Source organism: Manis pentadactyla, chromosome 6 (genome assembly GCF_030020395.1).
Source record: "Manis pentadactyla isolate mManPen7 chromosome 6, mManPen7.hap1, whole genome shotgun sequence".
Lineage (NCBI taxonomy): Eukaryota > Metazoa > Chordata > Mammalia > Pholidota > Manidae > Manis > Manis pentadactyla.
In genome coordinates, this window is record NC_080024.1 from 33,408,845 (window position 1) to 33,433,856 (window position 25,012).

Sequence of the window (25,012 nt, forward strand, 5' to 3'; positions counted from 1 at the left end):
TGATATTCTCCATAACAAACCCTAAAGAATCCACTCCAAAACTACTAGAACTAATATCTGAATTCGGCAAAGTTGCAGGGTACAGAATTAATACACAGAAATCTGTTGCATTCGTATACACTAATGATGAAGTACCAGAAAGAGAAATGAGGAAAACAATTCTATTCACAACTGCATCAAAAAGAATAAAATACCTAGGAATAAACCTAACCATGGAAGTGAAAGACCTATACCCTGAAAACTACAAGATACTCTTAAGAGAAATTAAAGAGGACACTAAAAATGGAAATTCACCCCATGCTCTTGGCTAGTAAGAATTAATATTGTCAAAATGGCCATCTTGCCTAAAATATCTACAGATTCAGTGCAATCCCTATCAACGACAAGCATTCTTCAACGACTTGGAACAAATAGTTCTAAAATTCATATGGAACTACAAAAGACCCCGAATAGCCAAAGCAATCCTGAGAAGGAAGAATAAAGCAGGGGCATTTCCCTTCCCAACTCCAAGCTGTACTACAAAGCCACAGTAATCAAGACAATTTGGTACTAGTAGAAGAACAGACCCATAGACCAGTGGAACAGACTAGAGTGTCCAGATATTAACCAAACCATACATGGTCAATTAATATACAATAAAGGAGCCATGGATATACAATGGGGAAATGACAGCCTCTTCAGCAGCAGGTGTTCTCAAAACTGGACAGCTTCATATAAGAGAATGAAACTGGATTACTGTCTAACTCCATACACAAAAGTAAACTCGAAATGGATCAAAGACCTGAATGTAAGTCATGAAACCATAAAACTCTTAGAAGAAAACATAGTCAAAACACTCTTGAATATAAACAGGAACAACTTCTTCATGAACATATCTGCACGGGCAAGGGAAACAAAAGCAAAAATGGACAAGTGGGACTATATCAAACTAAAAAGCTTCTATACAGCAAAGGAAACCATCAGAAGAACAAAATGGTATGGGAGAATATATTCATAAATGACATATCCGTTAAGGGGTTGATATCCAAAATATGCAAAGAGCTCATGCAGCTCAACAAACAAAAGGCAAATAATCCAAAATAAAAAATGGGCACCGGATCTGAACAGACACTTCTCCAAAGAAGAAATTCAGATGGCCAACAAGCACATGAAAAGATGCTCCACATCACTAATCATCAGAGAAACGCAAATTAAAACCACATTGAGATATCACCTCACACCAGTTACGATGGCCACCATCAAAAGACAAACAACAACGAATGTTGGTGAGGATGTGGAGAAAGGGGAACCCTCCTACACTGCTGGTGGGAATGTAAATTAGTTCAACCACTGTCGAAAGCAGTATTGACGTTCCTCAAAAAACTAAAAATACAAATACCATTTGACCCCGGAATTCCAGTCCTAGGAATTTACCCTAAGAATGCAGCAGCCCAGTTTGAAAAAGACATATATACCCCTATGTTGATCGCAGCACTATTTATAATAGCCAAGAAATGGAAGCAACCTAAGTGTCCATCAGTAGATGAATGGATAAAGAAGATGTGGTACATATACACAATGGACATCATTCAGCCGTAAGAAGAATACAAATCCTACCATTTGCAACAACATGGAGGGAGTTAGAGGGTATTATGCTCAGTGAAATAAGCCAGGCGGAGAAAGACAAGTATCAAATGATTTCACTCATCTGTGGAGTATAAGAACAAAAAAAAAACTAAAGGAGCAAAACAGCAGAAGAATCACTGAACCCAAGAATGGACTAACAGTTACCAAAGGGAAAGGGACTAGGAAGCAGGGGTGGGAAGGGAGGGATAAGGGGGTAGGAAAAAAAGAAAGGGGGTATTATGAGTAGCATGTATAATGTGGGGGGAGGGGCACAGGGAGTGCTGTACAACACAGAGAAGACAAGTAGTGATTCTACAACATCTTACTACACTGATGGACAGTGACTGTAATGGGGTATGTGGGGGGAACTTGGTGATGGGGTTAGTCTAGTAAACATAACGTTCCTCATGTAACTGTAGATTAATGATACCAAAAAAAGAAAGAAAATTACCGTTAATTCTTTCAAAGTGCGATAATGGGTTTTTCACTATATATATGTGTGTGTGGTACACAGAGTCCTTATCTTTTAGAGATATATGCTTTAGTTCATATTATATATTGAGTTATTATACACGAAATGGTAAGATGAAATGAAATAATATTTGCTATAAAATCATCTTGGGAGCAGGGAATGAAAAAGTAGGTAGGGATATAAATTAACCAAGATTGACCATATGCTGATAGTTGTTAATGATGGATGTTTATACATGGAGTCATAGGATTTCATATATTAATACCCCCTCCTTGATATACACATGAAAATTTCCATAATATAAAGTTTTTCAGAAATCTGACAATACTAAGTCATAGAGTGTATGTGGGAAAAGGAAATTTTCATATACTGTTGAAAGAAGTAAAAATTTATACAGTTCATCAGTCCTTCATCTATTATTCTGAAATACAAAAAGCTTAGAAAGCAACATTTTCGGGGACTCATTTGGCTCCAAAACCTGACCTGAACTTTATGATGCTATTTATTGTGTCTATATATTCCTCTTAGTGTGACCATAAAATATTACTGTGTAGATTATGTGATATTGTCTATGGAATACTTCCTAGGAGTATTCCGTAATATTACCATATTATATTCTAAAAATTCATAACTCTAAAATGCATCTCAACAAAAAAATTTTAGATTATTTTGGATCTGTACAACATCCACTTCAGAGAGCAATTTGAGATAATCTTGTAAAGATGAAATGGGCATACTTTACAACTCAGCAATCCTATTTTAATGCAAACACTATTAACTATACTTTAATGCATATGCTATTATTTACATATTTTCAACAGAAAACATATATTGTGAAGAGTTTAACTATGGCATTCTTTGCAATAAGGAAGTTGGAAAAAACCTAAATGATTATTAGTATAAAAATATTCGTGTTTCTCTCTCACTTACCAACTTAACATTTCCCTGTATGGCCCCGGAAGATGACTGGTTAGCCAGAGACGGGTAAGATTCCTCAAGGGAGGAACAACCTAAGACAGGCACAGTCGCAGGGGGGCCATCAGGTGAGAAAATGGGGATCAACAGAGATGAGGCTTAGAACCACCCCCCCCCGTTCTGAGAGAAATCTTCAGCATACGTGGATGTTTTATTGCCTGTGTCTAGCTTGGAATAACACATAGTCTACAGGCACACACCTGATCATCTACATTTGCTCTCTTACAACACTAAACTATGTTTTCTACCTTTATCTTGTATCTACCTACCACTTCAGCATTTTATTAAAAATAATAATAATAAAGAGAGAAATGTGGTATCCACATATAAATCAAGTATAAAAATCAAATGAATATTCATATTTGAACTGACTGTTTATAGTTCATAATGCATGAGCAAAACCGAAAGCTTCTGTGATGACTGCCCTTGTACTGTTCACCATGTAACTTATTCACTATGTAAGAATTTGTCCTCCATGTAAGAACTTGTTCGTTATGCTTCAGAAGATTAGAGACTGACGAAAATTAGGCCTGGAGTGGATTAATGATTGTGCCTTGAGCATTGACCCCCCTATACAGAATTTTATTGTTGTTAACAACCATTTGATCAATAAATATGAGAGATGCCCTCACACACACAAAAAATAGGGCACTTCCAATTGTAAAATAAATAAGTAACCGGGATGTAATGTATAGCATAAGGAATGTAGTCAAAATATTGTAACAACTTGGTATTGTGATAGCTGGTACCTAGAATTATCATGTACATAAATGTTGAATCACTGTGTTGTACACCTGAAACTAATGTAATACTGTGTGTCAACTACCCTTCAATAAAAAATAATTATCCAAAAAAAAAAAGTATTTTTGGTTTGGTCATATGCTGGAATTGTTATATCAGAGTTAAGTTACATTAACTAGGATCTATTAGTATCAATATGGATAGATTAAAAGCAAGGGTGAGAAAATTTACATAACAATGTGTACTGTTTACTATTTACATATATTTTAAAATATTCAAAACAATGAAATATATTATGACCAATTATGTATGGTAAAGTATAAAAATATAGAATGGAAAGATATATACACCAAATTCATGTTGTGGCTACCTGAAGAGAGTTTAGAAGGGGATTCAAACTGTGGGGGGAGGGGAATGTTGCATTTCTTTTATAGAACACTGATGAAACCTGAACAAAAGGGATTAAATTTATCTCATCTTTATCTAAGTCCTTCACCTTCAGAAGTCCAGGATGAGGCTACAACTCTTCCAGCTGAATTACTACCCACATAATCCTAAAATAAATAATTTATTTTTAGGTTCTGTGGGGTCTAAGTAGTCCTAGGTTAAGTCTCTGGGAATCGTTTGAAATTCTATCACTTTAGGAAGTACTAGCCCAGTGTTTGAGAATACTGTATGTAACATCCCTGTACTTGAGTACCCAAATATTAGAATTCTGTATAATAAATCCAGATTGTATAAAAATTTTATACATTAACTCCTGACTTACAAGCTACATAAAATTGACACAAATTCCTGCAACAAGCCAAATCAAGACAGAAGAAGAGACTATCTGGATTGGATAGGGAAAAAACCCAACAGACAAACATATTTAAAATAATGAAATTGCTATATTAGTTTTTATTAAATAGGTATATCTGGAATTTCAAGATTTTTAGTTTCAATTTATCAGCATATTTAAAAGAAGCATTATTTATTTACTCTAATATATGAAAAGACAATTTTATAACAAAATAATTGGTTATATTTACTGAGCTTTCTTTGTAGTTGAATATGCATTTTCATCTAGTAACATTCAGTTGTCATCTACCAAAATTAAAATGTATCACTTTAGGAAAACTACATTTCCCAGTGGTTCATGGCTGCTGCCTAGCCTTTTAAAATAATTCTTTTAAAAAGTACCTGCATTGACAAATGGGATTCCATCATATGGGACATACTGGGATTTCCACATCAAACGTGTAGCTGGCTTGGCTGGGCTTGGAGATTGGCGGGTTCCCCAAACACTCTGTGTCTGCTGCTTGTGAAATGTTAAGATACTTTCTAATTCAGTCTCACTTACACAGTAGCCACGGTATGAATCTCCAATTTTCTGTATGTAGTAGAAATTAAATAAAAAATTATTAGCAAATATGTTTCATTGAACAAAAAATGTAATGAGGTAGCTGTCCAAAATGAGAAGACTCACTAGCTTTCAAAAGAGAGTGTCATCTCTCCCTTCAGACCAGTGTACAACAACAGTGGGTCTAATATGATCAACCAGCATCATTAAATAGATATTCTCCAGGTGTATGTTAGAGAATATAACGACAAACTCACAGCTTCACAATCTTTATCAAAATTTTGTTGAAGAAAAATAGTATTTAGAAAGGATACCATTCTTCTAGATATTTAAAAGTCTACCCTAGATCCAAACAGATCAGTATAAAACTAGCCACAAAGCACTTATTCTCTGCGGGGCTTCTTTTACTTAAACTGATTTTTATATACCATTAATCCATTTGAAAACCGATAAAAACTGTGATAGTATCTGTTAAAAAAATCATGTCAAAGAATTTGCTCATTATATCAAGATTCTTTCTATGAAGATCCTTCTCAGAGAAAAATTCCTGTTTGGCCTTAATACCAAAAACTGTTAATGGTTTTCTTTTACCTTATGGAAATTTGCACAGTCACTTTTATCAAATGGACATAGAATTTAGTAACTAACTAGGTTCCCCCTTTTGAAATGTAGATGATTTGATTACAGATAAGAGTGTGTGTGTACACACATGTATATATATGTGCACTGTACACACATATCCACACTTATAGTTCATTAAGATATACATTTATTTCATTTTACAGTTCCATTCTTGTTTTTCTTTATTCTATAGCTTCCACTTTTAATTTCCACCTTGCTAATGGATTTTATGTATTTTTGTAAAGTCTTAAATTCTACCTTAAACAAGGCAAGGTATAAGTAAACCATGTAAATAAATTGTTATTTTTTACCCACAACCATATGAGTATCCCTCAACTACAGTAGAAACTTTTTTACACCAATAGAGAAAATTTGTTAACTGTGATCTCTTATATTGAAATACATACAGATTTAGAATCGATTTCATGTATGTTTCCCCCTAGAGGGAATAAGAGCAGACATGTAGGACTAGGAATCTTGTTGTTCCTCACTAGACTAAATATTTCACCTTGGAAGAATACATTTAATAAAAGGAAGGTATCAAAATACTAATGTGGTTATACTTTGGCCATAACAGAAAGAGATAATCTGATGCCAATAATACATTATCTACAATTTCCTCTAACAGTAATGAAATTTCCCATGCTTACAAATTTTCTTCTAGCTTAGATATTTCTTCATCAAAACCTCCATTACAAAAAGAAGTAAGAATAAAGTCTAGCTATATCTGTTTTTCTATATAAAATGAATACAGCACATAAGTCAATGGAAGGAAAAATTCAGAATTAGTACAATCAGGCCTGTATCAGGAGATAAATGTTTAATACAGTATTGAAATTCATCCAACAATACACTTTAGTCAAATCTAAAAAACACCTATAGAAAAACATAATTAAATGGAAATTCAAAAGTAAAAAGGATTACTAACCAATATTTGGAAGCAAAATGCAGAAAATATTTCTTTAGCCGCTAGCCAAAAATGTTTTTCTCTATTGATATAACTTGGAAGGAAGAAAGAATCCTTCACTGGTAAAGGTTATTCAGTCTGTTGGACAGTTTTAACTAGTTTCTTACAAGATGTATGACATTAGGTAAGCAACACAATGCACCAAGGTTGTGAAATAAGGTGATTTGACCACATTTTTGCTAATGCTTTAATGTTTGTAGCATTCTATGAAGGTTACAATAATGAATTTAAAAACCCTCATCAGGAATAAAAGTGTATTTGAGACGGATTAAAGATGGCGGCGCGAGAGTTGAGACAGAGGCTTCCTCCTAAAACTGCATTTAATACAACAATATAATTAATACAACTAATCCTGAAATAGCAACAGGAAAGAGTACTGCACCAGACTGCATACACCTGGAGAAAAGAGCAGACCTCATGGAACAGGGTAACGTACCAAAGCGTGGCCTGGCGGGACCCAAGCCCGTCCCCCACCCCAGCACACCAGCGGAAGGAAGAGAAACGGAGCAGGGAGGGAGTGGAGACCTGGGACTGTTGAATACCTAACTCTGGAGACCTCCTCTGGGAGCACAAACCTACATATCATGGTGCTTTCATAATACTCTCATGGTTAGGGGATTGGAAAGCTAAACAGGCAGAACTCCTGGAGGGACTGAGATCCCAGCTGCTTGTGGAAAGCAGGGATCCATGTCTGGCTGTTCTGGGACAAAAGAAAGGCAGACAGTCTGAGAGACTTCCTAACAAGGAACCCCTTAGCAAGAGGGCTGCTAAAAGGGCAAGGATTGCACAGAGCTTACTGCTCAAGAGAAAGGACAGGTAGACAAAATTGTCCAGGTGCACTCTGCACAACAGGTTGGGAGCTTTCATGATTTTCAGGTGCTCCAGCTACCTGGCTGCCTACACAGCTCCAAGGCCCCCCTCTGTGATACGCAGCCTACTGCGCCTTTCTCCCAGCCAGACCCACCTGGCTCGCAAACCAGGAAACCCTACCCTGGCATTAGGACAGCCAGATGGAAGCCCCATCTACAACTGCAAACGCAAAGCATAGAGGCTTATACCTGTGTGCTCGGCCCACAGGTTCAGGCAGTGGAGACAGGAATAGCAGCTGGGAAGCAGGAAACAGCTCTTTCCTCTCCCCCAGGCACCAATATCACTCCCCTGTAACTCCTGACATTACTGCAGAGGCTGAGCAGCTACAGAGAGTAGAGCTTCTGGACACCATAGGGCGCCATATGCAAATATGTAATGCCAAAGGAACCTGGTTCAAAGTAAAATTATCAATACAACTCCTGAGAAAGATGACATCGACCTCATGAATCTTCCTGAAAGGGAGTTCAAAATAAAAATCATTAACAAGCTCATGGAGGTACAGAAAGATATTCAAGAATTCAGGAATGAATACTGGTCAGAGATCCAATTGTTGAAGAGCACAATGGAGGGTATTAAAACCAGATTAGATATGGTGGAAGAGATGATAAATGAAATAGAAACTAGAGAAGCAGAATACAAAGAAGCTGAGGCACAGAGAGAAAACAGGATCTCTAAAAACAGGATCTCTAAGAATGAAAGAATATAGAGAGAATGACCAATCCAAAAGGAACAATATTTGCATTATAGGGGTACCAGAAGAAGAAGAGAGAGAAAAAGGGATAGAAAGTGTTTTTGAGGAGGTAATTGCTGAAAACTTTCCCAGTCTGGGGAAGGAAATAGTCTCTCAGGCCATGGAGGTGCAAAGATCTCTCAACACAAGGGACCCAAGGAAGACAACACCAAGACATAATAATTAAAATGGCAAAGATCAAGGATAAGGACAGACTACTAAAAGCAGCCAGAGAGAAAAATAAGATCACATACAAAGGAAAGCCCATCAGGCTATCATCAGACTTCTCAGCAGAAACCTTACCAGCCAGAAGGGAGTGGCAAGATGGATTTAATGCAATGAGGCAGAAGGACCTCAAACCAAGATTACTTTATCTGGCAAGATTATCATTTAAATTTGAAGGAGGGATTAAACAATTTCCAGATTAGCAAAAGCTGAAAGAATTTACCTCCCACAAACCATCTCTACAGTCTATTTTGGAGGGACTGCTATAGATGGAAGTGTTCCTAAGGTTTATGAGCTGTCACCAGAGGTAATAAAACCACAGTAAAGTAAGTACAACAACTAATTACTAAGCGAATGCAAAATTAAATTAACTATCCCCAAAGTCAATCAAGGGATAGACAAAGAGTACAGAATATAACTAATACATAAAGAATAGAGGAGAAAAAAAAGGAGAAGAAAAAGAACAGAACCTTCGGACTGTGTTTGTAATAGCATATTAAGTGAGTTAAGTTAGACTCTTAGATACTAAGGAATTTAACCTTGAACCTTTGATAACCACAAATCTAAAGGCTGCAATGGCAATAAGTACATACCTATTGATAATCACCCTGAATGTAAATGGCCTAAATGCACCAATCAAAAGACATGGAGTCACTAAATGGATAAAAAAACAAGTTCCATCTATATGCTGTCTACAAGAGACTCACTTTAAACCCAAAGACATACACAGACTAAAAGTGAAGGGATGGAAAACGATATTTCATGCAACTAATAGGGAGAAAAAAGGAGGAGTTGCAGTACTTGTATCACACAAAATAGACTTCAAAATAAAGAAAGTCACAAGAGACAAAGGACATTACATAATGATAAAAGGTTCAATCCAACAAGAGGATATAAGCATTATAAATATCTATGCGCTCAAAACAGGAGCACCTATGTATGTGAAACAAATACTAACAGAATTAAAAGGGGAAATAGAATGCCATGCATTCATTCTAGGACACTTCAACACTGCACCGACTCTGAAGGACAGAACAATCAGACAGAAAATAAGTAAGGAGACAGAGGCACTGAACAACACATTAGAACAGATGGACCTAACAGACATCTACAGAACTCTACACCAAAAAATAGCAGAATTCACATTCTTTTCAAGTGCACATGGAACATTTTCAAGAATAGATCAAATACTAGGCCACAAAAAGAGACTTGGTAAATTAAAAGAGACTGAAATTGTACCAACCAGTTTCTGAGACTACAAAGGTATGAAACTAGAAATTACGCAAAGAAAATGAAAAATCCCACAAACACATGTAGGCTTCACAACATGTTCCTACATAATAAATGGAGTAATGATCAAATAAAAACAGACATCAAGGACTGGAGCCAAGATGGCGGCGTGAGTAGAGCAGAGGAAATCTCCTCCCAAAACCACATATATCTATGAAAATATAACAAAGACAACTCTTCCTAGATTAAAGACCAGAGGACACAGGAAAACATCCAGACCACATCCACACCTGCGAGAACCCAGTGCCTCGTAAAGGGGGTAAGATACAAGCCCCGGCCCCACGGGACCCGAGCACTCCTCCCCCCAGCTCCCAGCGGGAGAAGAGTAGGCAGAGCAGGAGGGAGACGGAGCCCAGGGCTGCCGAACACCCAGCCCCAGCCATCCGGGCCAGAGTGCAGACACAGTGCGTGCGTGGGGGGCCCTGGATACAAGGGAACCAGGGCAGCAAGAACAGTGAGAAGGTACTGGAGGCCAGGTGCCGGAGGACATAAGAAAAGCGAGCGGCCATTTTTTTTTTTTCTGTTTTGATTTGGCGAGCGCTTTTTGGAAGTCTTTAAGGGATAGGGACCCCAATACTAGGGAAACAGGGCAGCAAGACTGGTGAGCAGATGCCTAAGGCTGGCGCCGGAGAATAAAGAAAAACGAGCGGCCATTTTTTATTTTTATTTTTTAATTAAAAATTTTTTTTTTTTTTTTGTGGTCGTTGTTTTGTTTTGGAGGGTGCTTTTTGGAAGTCTTAAAGGGGCAGGGCAGGACACTTAATCCAGAGGTAGAGAATCCGGAGATATCTGGGCACGCTAATCCCCTGGGCTGCAGGGAGCTTGAAGGCCCCTTACGGAGATAAATAGCCCCCTGGCAGCTCCCCCTTCAACGCAACTCCACCATTTTAGAGCAGCGGCCTGAGCCAGGCCACGCTCACAGCAACAGTGGAGAGAAACTCCATAGCAGCTGGGCAGGAAGCAGAAGCCCTGTCTGTGCGCAGCTACCCAGCACAAGCCATTAGAGGTCGCTGTTCTCCCAGGAGAGGAGGGCCACAAACCAACAAGAAGGGAAGTTCTTCCAGCCGTCACTCGTCCCAGCTCTGCAAACTATTCCTATCACCATGAAAAGGCAAAACTACAGGCAGACAAAGATCACAGAGAGAACACCAGAGAAGGAGACAGACCTAACCAGTCTTCCAGAAAAAGAATTCAAAATAAGAATCATAAACATGCTGACAGAGATGCAGAGAAATACGCAAGAGATATGGGATGAAGTCCGGAGGGAGATCACAGATGCCAGAAAGGAGATCACAGAAATGAAACAAACTCTGCAAGGGTTTATAAGCAGAATGGATAGGATGCAAGAGGCCATTGATGGAATTGAAGCCAGAGAACAGGAACACATAGAAGCTGACATAGAGAGAGATAAAAGGATCTCCAGGAATGAAACAATGTTAAGAGAACTGTGTAACCAATCCAAAGGAAAAATATCCGTATTATAGGGGTCCCAGAAGAAGAAGAGAGAGGAAAAGGGATGGAAAGTATCTTGGAAGAAATAATTGCTGAAAACTTCCCCAATCTGGGGGAGGAAATAATCGAACAGACCACGGAAATACACAGAACCCCCAACAGAAAGGATCCAAGGAGGACAACACCAAGACACATAATAATTAAAATGGCAAAGATCAAGGACAAGGAAAGAGTTTTAAAGGCAGCTAGAGAGAAAAAGGTCACCTATAAAGGAAAACCCATCAGGCTAACATCAGACTTCTCGACAGAAAACCTACAGGCCAGAGGAGAATGGCATGATATACTAAATGCAATGAAACAGAAGGGCCTTGAACCAAGGATATTGTATCCAGCACGACTATCATTCAAATATGATGGTGGAATTAAACAATTCCCAGACAAACAAAAGCTGAGGAAATTTGCTTCCCACAAACCACCTCTACAGGACATCTTACAGGGACTGCTCTAGATGGGAGCACTCCTAGAAGGAGCACAGCACAAAACACCCAACATATGAAGAATCGAGGAGGAGGAATAAGAAGGGAAAGAAGAAAAGAATCTCCAGACAGAGTATATAACAGCACAATAAGCGAGTTAAGTTAGGCAGTAAGATACTAAAGAGGCTAACCTTGAACCTTTGGTAACCACGAATTTAAAGCCTGCAAAGGCATATCTATCAATAGTCACCCGAAATGTTAATGGACTGAATGCACCAATCAAAAGACACAGAGTAATAGAATGGATAAAAAAGCAAGACCCATCTATATGCTGCTTACAAGAAACTCACCTCAAACCCAAAGACATGTACAGACTAAAAGTCAAGGGATGGAAAAACATATTTCAGGCAAACAACAGCGAGAAGAAAGCAGGGGTTGCAGTACTAATATCAGACAAAATAGACTTCAAAACAAAGAAAGTAACAAGAGATAAAGAAGGACACTACATAATGATAAAGGGCTCAGTCCAACAAGAGGATATAACCATTCTAAATATATATGCACCCAACACAGGAGCACCAGCATATGTGAAACAAATACTAACAGAACTAAAGGGGGATATAGACTGCAATGCATTCATTCTAGGAGACTTCAACACACACTCACCCCAAAGGATAGATCCACCGGGCAGAAAATAAGTAAGGACACGGAAGCACTGAACAACACAGTAGAGCAGATGGACCTAATAGACATCTATAGAACTCTACATCCAAAAGCAACAGGATATACACTCTTCTCAAGTGCACATGGAACATTCTCCAGAATAGACCACATACTAGGCCACAAAAAGAGACTCAGGAAATTCCAAAAGATTGAAATCCTACCAACCAACTTTTCAGACCACAAAGGCATAAAACTAGAAATAAATTGTACAAAGAAAGCAAAAAGGCTCACAAACACATGGAGGCTTAACAACACGCTCCTAAATAATCAATGGATCAATGACGAAATCAAAATGGAGATCCAGCAATATATGGAAACAAATGACAACAACACCACAAAGACCAAACTTCTGTGGGACACAGCAAAAGCAGTCTTAAGAGGAAAGTATATAGCAATCCAAGCATATTTAAAAAAGGAAGAACAATCCCAAATGAATGGTCTAATGTCACAATTATCGAAATTGGAAAAAGAAGAACAGATGAGGCCTAAGGTCAGCAGAAGGAGGGACATAACAAAGATCAGAGAAGAAATAAATAAAATTGAGAAGAATAAAACAATAGCAAAAATCAATGAAACCAAGAGCTGGTTCCTCGAGAAAATAAACAAAATAGGTAAGTCTCTAGCCAGACTTATTAAGAGGAAAAGAGATTCAACACAAATCAACAGTATCAGAAACGAGAAAGGAAAAATCACGACGGACCCCACAGAAATACAAAGAATTATTAGAGAATACTATGAAAACCTATATGCTAACAAGCTGGGAAACCTAGGAGAAATGGACAACTTCCTAGAAAAATACAACCTTCCAAGACTGACCCAGAAAGAAACAGAAAATCTAAACAGACCAATTACCAGCAACGAAATTGAAGCGGTAATCAAAAAACTACCAAAGAACAAAACCCGCGGGCCTGATGGATTTACCTCAGAATTTTATCAGACATACAGGGAAGACATAATACCCATTCTCCTTAAAGTTTTCCAAAAAATAGAGGAGGAGGGGATACTCCCAAACTCATTCTATGAAGCTAACATCACCCTAATACCAAAATCAGGCAAAGACCCCACCAATAAAGAAAACTACAGACCAATATCCCTGATGAACGTAGATGCAAAAATACTCAACAAAATATTAGCAAACCGAATTCAAAAATACATCAAAAGGATCATACACCGTGACCAAGTGGGATACATCCCAGGGATGCAAGGCTGGTACAACATTCGAAAGTCCATCAACATCATCCACCACATTAACAAAAAGAAAGACAAAAACCACATGATCATCTCCATAGATGCTGAAAAAGCATTTGACAAAGTTCAACATGCATTCATGATAAAAACTCTCAGCAAAATGAGAATAGAGGGCAAGTACCTCAACATAATAAAGGCCATCTATGATAAACCCACAGCCAACATTATATTGAACAGTGAGAAGCTGAAAGCATTTTCTCTGAGATCGGGAACTAGACAGGGATGCCCACTCTCCCCACTGTTATTTAACATATTACTGGAGGTCCTAGCCACGGCAATCAGACAAAACAAAAACATACAAGGAATCCAGATTGGTAAAGAAGAAGTTAAACTGTCACTATTTGCGGATAACATGATACTGTACATAAAAAACCCTAAAGACTCCACCCCAAAACTACTAGAACTGATATTGGAATACAGCAACATTGCAGGATACAAAATCAACACACAGAAATCTGTGGCTTTCCTATATACTAACAATGAACCAACAGAAAGAGAAATCAGGAAAACAACTCCATTCATAATTGCACCAAAAAAAATAAAATACCTAGGAATAAACCTAACCAAAGAAGTGAAAGACTTATACTCTGAAAACTACAAGTCACTCTTAAGAGAAATTAAAGGGGACACTAACAGATGGAGACTCATCCCATGCTCGTGGCTAGGAAGAATTAATATCGTCAAAATGGCCATCCTGCCCAAAGCAATATACAGATTTGATGCAATCCCTATGAAACTACCAGCAACATTCTTCAATGAACTGGAACAATTAATTCAAAAATTCATATGGAAACACCAAAGACCCCGAATAGCCAAAGCAATCCTGAGAAAGAAGAATAAAGTAGGGGGGATCTCAGTCCTCAACTTCAAGCTCTACTTTAAAGCCATAGTAATCAAGACAATTTGGTACTGGCACAAGAACATAGCCACAGACCAATGGAACAGACTAGAGAATCCAGACATTAACCCAGACATATATGGTCAATTAATATTTGATAAAAGAGCCATGGACATACAATGGCGAAATGACAGTCTCTTCAACAGATGGTGCTGGCAAAACTGGACAGCTACATGTAGGAGAATGAAACTGGACCATTGTCTAACCCCATATACAAAAGTAAACTCAAAATGGATCAAAGACCTGAATGGAAGTCATGAAAACATTAAACTCTTGGAAGAAAACATAGGCAAAAACCTCTTACACATAAACATGAGTGAGTGACCTCTTCTTGAACATATCTCCCCGGGCAAGGAAAACAACAGCAAAAATGAACAAGTGGGACTATATTAAGCTGAAAAGCTTCTGTACAGCAAAAGACACCATCAATAGGACAAAAAGGAACCCTACAGTATGGGAGAATATATTTGAAAATGACACATCCGATAAAGGCTTGACGTTCAGAATATATACAGAGCTCACATGCCTCAACAAACAAAAGACAAATAACCCAATTAAAAAATGGGCAGAGGAACTGAACAGACAGTTCTCCAAAACAGAAATACAGATGGCAAACAGACACATGAAAAGATGCTCCACATCGCTAATCATCAGAGAAATGCAAATTAAAACTACAATGAGGTATCACCTCACACCAGTAAGGATGGCTTCCATCCAAAAGACAAACAACAACAAATGTTGGCGAGGCTGTGGAGAAAGGGGAACCCTCCTACACTGCTGGTGGGAATGTAAATTAGTTCAACCATTGTGGAAACCAGTATGGAGGTACATCAAAATGCTCAAAACAGACTTACCATTTGACCCAGGAATTGCACTCCTAGGAATTTACCCTAAGAATGCAGCAATCAAGTATGAGAAAGACCAATGCACCCCTATGTTTATCGCAGCACTATTTACAATAGCCAAGAATTGGAAGCAACCTAAATGTCCATCGATAGATGAATGGATAAAGAAGATGTGGTACATATACACAATGGAATACTACTCAGCCATAAGAAAAGGGCAAATCCTACCATTTGCAGCAACATGGATGGAGCTGGAGGGTATTATGCTCAGTGAAACAAGCCAAGCAGAGAAAGAGAAATACCAAATGATTTCACTCATCTGTGGAATATAAGAACAAAGGAAAAACTGATGGAACAAAACAGCAGCAGAATCACAGAACTCAAGAATGGACTAACAGGTACCAAAGGGAAAGGGACTGGGGAGGATGGGTGGGTAGGGAGGGATAAGGGGGTGGGAGAAGTAGGGGGGTATTAAGATTAGCATGCATGGGGGGGTAGGAGAAAAGGGAGGGCTGTACAACACAGAGAAGGCAAGTAGTGATTCTACAACATTTGCTATGCTGATGGACAGTGACTGTAAAGGGGTTTACAGGGGGGATCTGGTATAGGGGAGAGCCTAGTAAACATAATATTCATCATGTAAGTGTAGATTAATGACACCAAAAAAAAAAAAAAGGCAGTTCCTGTGTGGAGACCTACAATGAGTTCTACACAAGGGTATAAAGGGCATATAAAAGTATAGGCAAAGGGTCTGTTTGTGTTTATACAGAGGATCAAAGCCTAATTTGGCTACCCCGAAAATGAACTAAGATACAATATGAAAAAGAACTTCCAACATCAGCACTCTCTGGAAGACTCATGCCAGAAGATGATCATCAAAAAACCCCAACAAAGATCCACGCACTGCTACAGCTGTAGATGCACTCATCCCACCAGTTCCTGGACTTGCCATGGGAATGAAGAAGGAGATATCTAAGCTGGCCTGTGCATACAGTAAAACAACAAATTTGACTGGATCTATAATGTTGGAACTCAAACAAGAATTAGGGGAAGTAGAAATTGTAGCACTCCAAAATCTTACAACCAGACTATTTATTGCTAAAAGAACATATGGGATGTGAACAGTCCCCAGGAATGGGTTGTTTTAATTTGTCTGATTTCTCTCAGACTGTTCAAGCTCAGTTGGACAATATCCATAATATCATAGATAAGTTTTCACAAATGCCTAAGGTGCCTAACTGGTTTTCTTGGTTTCACTGGAGATGGCTGGTAATTACAGGTATGGTTTGGTTATGTAACTATACTCCTATTATGTTAATGTGTGTGCGCAAGTTAATTAGTAGTTTAAAACCTATACATGCTGAAGTTACTCTACAAGAAGATATGTCAAAGAAATAATCAATCTTCCCACGTTTTCTTCCGCCTGGTACTTCTATAGCTTTTCTTCTTCCTTCGTAATTACAACCCTTAAATAGAATTCGTGCCTCTTATCAAATTTACCGAGTATCATAATTCTTCCAAGTGGTAAAGATACCTCAAGACAAATGCTGGGCATAGAAGCCACAGGGCATAAATATGCAAAGAAGTAAAAAGCTAACCTTTTCAAACAATAAGGTTCTCTCTCACTTACCAACTTAACATTTCCCTGTATGGCCCCAGAAGATGACTGGTTAGCCAGAGATGGGTAAGATTCCTCAAGGGAGGAACAACCTAAGACAGGCACAGTCACAGGGGGGCCATCAGGTGAGAAATTGGGGATCAACAGAGGTGAGGCTTAGAACCACCCCCCCCTTGTTCTGAGAGAAATCTTCTGCATACGTGGATGTTTTATTGCCCTTGTCTAGCTTGGATTAACACATAGTCTACAGGCACACACCTGATCATCTACATTTGCTCTCTTACAACACTAAACTATGTTTTCTACCTTTATCTTGTATCTACCTACCACTTCAGCATTTTATTAAAAATAATAATAATAAAGAGAGAAATGTGGTATCCACATATAAATCAAGTATAAAAATCAAATGAATATTCATATTTGAACTGACTGTTTATAGTTCATAATGCATGAGCAAAACCGAAAGCTTCTGTGATGACTGCCCTTGTACTGTTCACCATGTAACTTATTCACTATGTAAGAATTTGTCCTCCATGTAAGAACTTGTTCGTTATGCTTCAGAAGATTGGAGACTGACGAAAATTAGGCCTGGAGTGGATTAATGATTGTGCCTTGAGCATTGACCCCCCTATACAGAATTTTATTGTTGTTAACAACCATTTGATCAATAAATATGAGAGATGCCCTCACACACACAAAAAATAGGGCACTTCCAATTGTAAAATAAATAAGTAACCGGGATGTAATGTATAGCATAAGGAATATAGTCAAAATATTGTAACAACTTGGTATGGTGATAGCTGTTACCTAGAATTATCATGTATATAAATGTTGAATTACTGTGTTGTACACCTGAAACTAATGTAATGTAATACTGTGTGTCAACTACCCATCAATAAAAAATAATTATCTACAAAAAAAAAAAAAAACAAAACAGAGATCATGCAATAAATGGAGACAAACAACAACAACCATTCAACACTGCAAAATCTGTTGGACACAGCTAAGGCTGTACTAAGAGGAAAGTATATTGCAATACAGGCCTACCTCAGGAAAGAAGAACTATCACATATGAGCAGTCTAAATTCACAATTAATGAAAGTAGAGAAAGAAGAAAAAAATGAGGCCCAAAGTCAGTGGAAGTAGGGATATAACAAAGATCAGAGCATAAATAAATAAAATCGAGAAGAATAAAATAGAAAGAATCAATGAAAGCAAGAGCTGGTTCTTCAAGAAAATTAACAAAGTAGATAAACCCTTAGCCAGAATTATCAAGAAAAAAAGAGAATCTACTCACACAAAGAGAATCAGAAATGAGAAAGGAAAAATCACTATGGACACCACAGAAATACAAAGGATTATTAGAGAATACTATGAAAAATTATATTCTAACAAACTGGACATCCTAGAAGAAATGGACAACTTTTTAGAAAAATACAACCTTCCAAGGCTGACCCAGAAAGAAATAGAAAATCTGAACAGACCAATTATCAGCAACGAAATTGAACTGGTAATCAAAAAACTACCTAAGAACAAAATCCCTGAACCAGGTGGCTTCACCACTGAATTTTATCAAACACTTAGTGAAGACCTAATACCCATCCTCCTTAAAGTTTTCCAAAGATTAGAAGAGAGAATACTTGCAAACTCATTCTATGAGGCCAGCATCACTCTAATACCAAAACCAGGCAAAGACACCACAAAAAAAGAAAATTACATACCAATATTCCTGATGAACATAGATTAAAATATACTCAACAAAATATTAGCAAATCGAATTCAAAAAGAATATCCATCATGATCAGGTAGGATTTATATATATCTATATAACAGATATAACTGTGGTTACAATCAAAAGAGAACCTAGGTAAGGATTATTTACTCACCTCACAGCTCCTTAGACGGCAGGCCCATATAGGTGTGTTAGAAGAAAGTGGTTGGAGAGGAGCTAGGAAGGGTTCTTCAAGCATTCTGTGACAGGTGAGGAATACATATAATATGTAAGTTACACACATACATAAACATACACAGGGCATTCAACTATTTTATCCTCTTAGCCAGTGTTGAAGACAATATACTGTCAATAAGAAATTTCATTAATTATGACAGATTGATCTGATGGGTGTATGAATTATAAATTTCTTTAATCATTACTATTTCATTAATTGCTAAAGCAAGGTGTATTAATTATAAATTCCTTTAATCATTACTATTTCATTAATTGCTAAAGCAAGGTGTATTAATTATAAATTTCTTTAATCATTACTATTTCATTAATTGCTAAAGCAAAAGCCTAAGTTTGTTCTCCCAAATACCTAGAGTTCCAACAAATTCAAGAATTTTATCTCTCACTCAAAACCGATTTTGTACTCTTCTGATTATGTACCTTTTTCATTTAGCAAAAGAAGAGCTGATCTTCAGATGACTTAAGAGTAACATATATCAAATTTTAAGACTAAATGTCATAAATATTGTGTTAATTCAAAAATATTTCCATAGAACAATTAAAAAATATAAGTAATACAAAACCCACATCTATATTTCCCTTAATTATTATAAGCAATACTGTTTTAAGGCAAAAATAAAAGCTGAAATAGACATGAACAAAAAACATTTTAAACACTTTACCATAGAAGAAGTCAATACATAAAAATGTGACCTGAGTGATAGTTCAAGATGGAGGCATGAGTAGGGCGGTGGAAATCTCCTCCCAAAACCATACATATTTTTGACAATACAACAAATACAACTATTCCTGAAAGAGAGACCAGAAGATACAGTACAACAGCCACGCTACTTCTACATCTGTGAGAACTCAGCATCTCATGAAAAGGGTAAGATACAAAGCTGTGACCTGGTGGGACCCGAGCACTCCCCCCACCTCAACTCACCAGTGGGAGGAAAATAATCAGAGTGGGGAGGGAGTGGAAGCACAGGACTACTAAATAACCAGCCCTAGTAATCTGCACCAGGAGCACAGACTCACACTCTATGGTGTACTGGATATTAGAGAAACGCAAGAGTAAAATCCGAGATGGAGACTGGGTGTGGGTCCCCACAGACGGCTCCCCTGGGACAAAAGATAAGCAGACACTTTTAAAAGTCTTACAGGGACAAGAGCTTAACAGCTGGACAAAAGTCCTAGCACTCAGCCCAGCAGGCTGCAGATCTTAAGGAATTTCAGGAGCCCTAACCCACTGGGTAGAAAAGCAGCTCCTAAGCTCCTCACGGTGATAAGCAACCTACTATTCATTCCCCCCACCAGTGTTGCCAGCAAACTGGTTGACCCGCCACTGCTACAGAGCAGCTCAGGAGCAGCCCTGCCCACAGCAACCAAACAAGAGTCCCCTCCCAATGTGCAGCTAACTGGGACAAACCCAGAGGCTGCCATTGGTGGGCAGCTACATGACATAGATAGAGGAAGCCAGAGCAAAGTCCGAAAGGCACGAACACTTGATGTGTCTGCGACACCCCCCCCATAGTACCCTTGGCTATCCCAAGGGCCGCCCCACCCATGGCAGCACAGATTATCCCAGACACTGCTCCCAGAGAGCAGGCAACCAGCACAGGCAGTGGAGAAGTGCAAGGTGACCAGCAAGCAGGAAGGGACTTTGTTTGCCCAGCTGACACATGCGTCCCCTGCTGGTGATCACTTCTATCACCATGAAAAGGCAGAAGAATCTGGTCCAGTCAAAATTCACTCAGACAACCCCAAAGAGAGGGCCTGGTGATACAGATATAACCAATCTTCCTTAAAAAGAATTCCAAATAAAAGTCATAAGCGTACTGATGGACCTGCAGAAAAATATGCAAGAGCTAAGGGATGAATTCAGGTGGGAGGTAACGGAAATGAAACAATCAATAGAAGGACTTAAGAGCAGACTGGATGAGGTGCAAGAGACTGTTCATGGAATAGAAATTAGAGAACAGGAATACAGAGAAGCAGGGGCAGAGAGAGATAAAAGGATCTCTGGGAATGAAAGAATATTAAGAGAACTGTGTGACCAATCCAAACGAAAAATATTCACATTACAGGGGTACCAGAAAAAGAAAACAGAGAAAAAGTGATAGAAAGTGTCTTTGAAGAAATAATTGCCAAAAACTTCCCCTAGCTGGGGAAGGAAATAGTCTTCCCATTTAAATTTGAAGGAGGGATTAAACAATTCCCAGACAAGCAAAAGTTGAGGGAATTTGCTTCCCACAAATCACCTCTACAGGATAATTTAAAGGGACTCGTGTAGATGGAAGTACTCCTATGGCAAAATAGACTTCACAACAAAGAAAGTAACAAGGGGTAAAGAAGGACATTACATAATGAAAAAGGGGCCAGTCCAACAAGAGGATATAACCATTATGAATATATATGCACCCAACACAGTAGTACCAACATATGTGAAACAAATACTAACAGAATTAAAGGAGGAAATACAATACAATGAGTTCATTTTATGAGACTTCAACACACCACTCACTCCAAATGACAGATCAAACAGACAGAAAATAAGTAAAGACACAGAGGCACTGAACAACACACTAGAACAGATGGACTTAATAGACATCTACAGAACTCTACACCCAAAAGCAGCAGCATACACATTCATTTCAAGTGCACTTGGAACATTTTCTAGAACAGACCACATACTAGGCCACAAAAAGAGCCTCAGTAAATTAAAAAAGATTTAAATTCTACTAACCAACTTCTCAGACCACAAAGGTATAGAAGTAGAAATAAACTGTACAAAGAACACAAAAAGGCTTACAAACACATGGAGGTTTAACTACATGGCCCTAATAATCAATGGATCAATAACCAAATTAAAACACAGATCAAGCAATATATAGAAACAAATAACAAGAGCAGCATAATGCCCCAACTTCTGTGGGACCCAGTGAAGGCAGTTCTAAGAGAGGAAAGTATACAGCAATTCAAGCCTATTTAAAGAAGGAAGAACAATTGCAAATGAATAGTCTAAAGTCACAATTATTGAAACTGGAAAAAGATGAACAAATGAGACAAAAAGTCAGTAGAAGGAAGGGCATAATAAAGATCAGAGAAGAAATAAATAAAATTGAGAAGAATAAAACAATAGAAAAAATAATTGAAACCAAGAGCTGGTTCTTTGAGGAAATAAACAAAATAGATAAACCCCTAGCCAGACTTATTAAGAGAAAAAAAGAGTCTACACACATAAACAGAATCAGAAATGAGAAAGGAAAAATCACGACGGACATGACAGAAATACAAAGAATTATTAGAGAATACTATGAAAATCTATATGCTAACAAGCTGGATAACCTAGAAGATATGGACAACTTCCTAGAAAAATACAACCTTCCAAGACTGACCCAGGAAGAAACAGAAAATCTAAAAAGACAAATTACCAGCAATGAAATTAAATTGGTAATCAAAAAACTACCAAGAACAAAACTCCCGGCCCAGATGGATTCACCACTGAATTTTATAAGACATTTAGTGAAGACTTAATACCTATCTGCCTTAAAGTTTTCGGAAAATAGAAGAAGAGGTTATACTTCCAAACTCATTCTATGAAGCCAGCATAACTCCAATACCAAAACCAGGGAAAGACAGCACAAAAAAAGAAAATTATAGACTAATATCCCTGATGAACGTAGATACAAAAATACTCAACAAAATATTAGCAAACCGAACTCAAAAATACATCAAGAGGATCATACACCATGATCAAGTGGGATTCATCTCAGGGACGCAAGGATGGTACAACATTTGAATATCCATCAATATCATCTACCACATCAACAAAAAGGAGGACAAAAATCACATGGTCATCTCCACAGACGCTGAAAAAGCATTCAACAAAATTCAACATACATTCATGATAAAAACCCTCAACAAAATGCGAATAGAGGGCAAGTACCTCAACATAATAAAGGCCATATATGACAAACTGACAGCAAGCATCATACTTAACAGCGAGAAGCTGAAAGCTTTTCACCTAAGATTGGGAACAAGACAGGGATGCCCACTCTCCCCACTGTTATTCAACATTGTACTTGAGGTCCTAGCCACGGCAATCAGACAAAACAAAGAAATACAAGGCATCCAGATTGGTAAAGAAAAAGTCAAATGGTCACTATTTGCCGATGACATGATACTGTACATAAAAAACCCTAATGACTCCACTCCAAAACTACTAGAATATCTGAATTCATCAAAGTTGCAGGATACAAAATTAATACACAAAAATCTGTTGCTTTCCTATATACTAACGATGAACTAGCAGAAAGAGAAATCAGGAAAACAATTCCATTCACAATTGCATCAAAAAGAATAAAATACCTAGGAATAAATCTAACCAACAAAGTGAAAGACCTATACCCTGAAAACTACAAGACACTCTTAAGAGAAATTAAAGAGGAAACTAACAAATGGAAAGTCATCCCTATCAAAATACCAACAGCATTCTTCAGCGAACTGGAAAAGAAAGTTCTAAAATTCATATGGAACTACAAAAGACCTCAAATAGCCAAAGCAATCCTGAGAAGGAAGAATAAAGTAGGGGGGATTATGCACCCCAACTGCAAGCTGTACTACAAAGCCACAGTAATAAAGACAATTTGGTACTGGCACAAGAACAGAGTCACAGACCAGTGGAACAGAATAGAGAGTCCAGATATTAACCCAACCATATATAGTCAATTAATACATGATAAAGGAGCCATGGACATACAGTGGGGAAATAACAGCCTCTTCATCAGCTGGTGTTGGCAAAACTGAACAGCTACATGTAAGAGAATGAAACTGGATCATTGTCTAACCCTATATACAAAAGTAAATTCGAAATGCATCAAAGGCTTGAATGTAAGTTATGAAACCATAAAACTCTTAGAAAAAAACATAGGCAAAAATCTGTTGGACATAAACACAAGCAACTCCTTCATGAAAATATCTCCCTGGGGAAGGGAAACAAAAGCAAAAATGAACAAGTGGGACTATATCAAGCTGAAAAGCTTCCGTACAGCAAAGGACACCATTAATAGAACAAAAAGGCATCCTACAGTATGGCAGAATATATTCATAAATGACAGATCCGATAAAGGGTTGACATCTAAAATATATAAAGAGCTCATGCACCTCAACAAACAATAAGCAAATAATTCAATTAAAAAACGGGCTCCACATCACTAATCATCAGGGAAATACAAAGTAAAACCACAATGAGATATCACCTCACACCACTTAGGATGGCCAACATCCAAAAGACAAACAACAAATGTTGGCGAGGTTGTGGAGAAAGGAGAACCCTCCTACACTGCTGGTGAGAATGTAAATTAGTTCAACCATTGTCAAAAGCAGTATGGACATTCCTCAAAAAACTAAAAATACAAATACCATTTGACCCAGTAATTCCACTTCTAGGAATTTACCCTAAGAATGCAGCAGCCCAGTATGAAAAAGACATATGCACCCCTATGTTTATCGCAGCACTATTTACAATAGCCAATAAATGGAAGCAACGTAAGTGTCCATCAGTGGATGAATGGATAAAGATTTGGTACATACACACAATGGAGTATTATTCAGCCATGAGAAGAAAAAAAACATACTATTTGCAACAACATGGATGGAGCTAGAGGGTATGATGCCCAGTGAAATAAGCCAGGCAGAGAAAGAGAAGTATCAAGTGATTTCACTCATCTGTGGAGTATAAGAACAACAACAAAAAAAAACTGAAGGAACAAAAGAGCAGCAGAATCACGGAACCCAAGAATGGACTAACAGTTACCAAAGGGAAAGGAACTACAGAGGATGAGTGGGAAGGGAGGGATAAGGGGAAAAAAAAGGGGCATTACTACTAGCAGACATAATGTAGGGGGGTTCACTGGGAGGGCTGTATAACACAGAGAAGACAAGTAGTGATTCTATAGCATCTT

General features: G+C 37.9%; 1 protein-coding gene across 10 annotated transcripts in view; it reads right to left on the reverse strand.

Annotated features, from left to right (window-relative positions):
* CARF (calcium responsive transcription factor) overlaps positions 1–25,012 on the reverse strand; it is an 84,656-nt gene that overhangs the window by 34,739 nt on the left and 24,905 nt on the right. For 9 of the 10 annotated variants that reach the window (XR_008998204.1, XM_036928064.2, XM_057503681.1 and 6 more), the window contains 2 exons: positions 18,985–19,069; positions 4,976–5,165 (listed from right to left, as the gene is read on the reverse strand). Coding sequence is in view for 8 of the 10 variants with exons in the window: in XM_036928064.2 (XP_036783959.2) it covers positions 4,976–5,165; positions 18,985–19,069 (275 nt within the window). In the remaining 2 variants the exon portion in view is untranslated. Of the gene's footprint in view, positions 1–4,975; positions 5,166–18,984; positions 19,070–25,012 lie in introns of those variants that run through there. The other variant, XM_036928073.2, reaches the window with a different exon arrangement.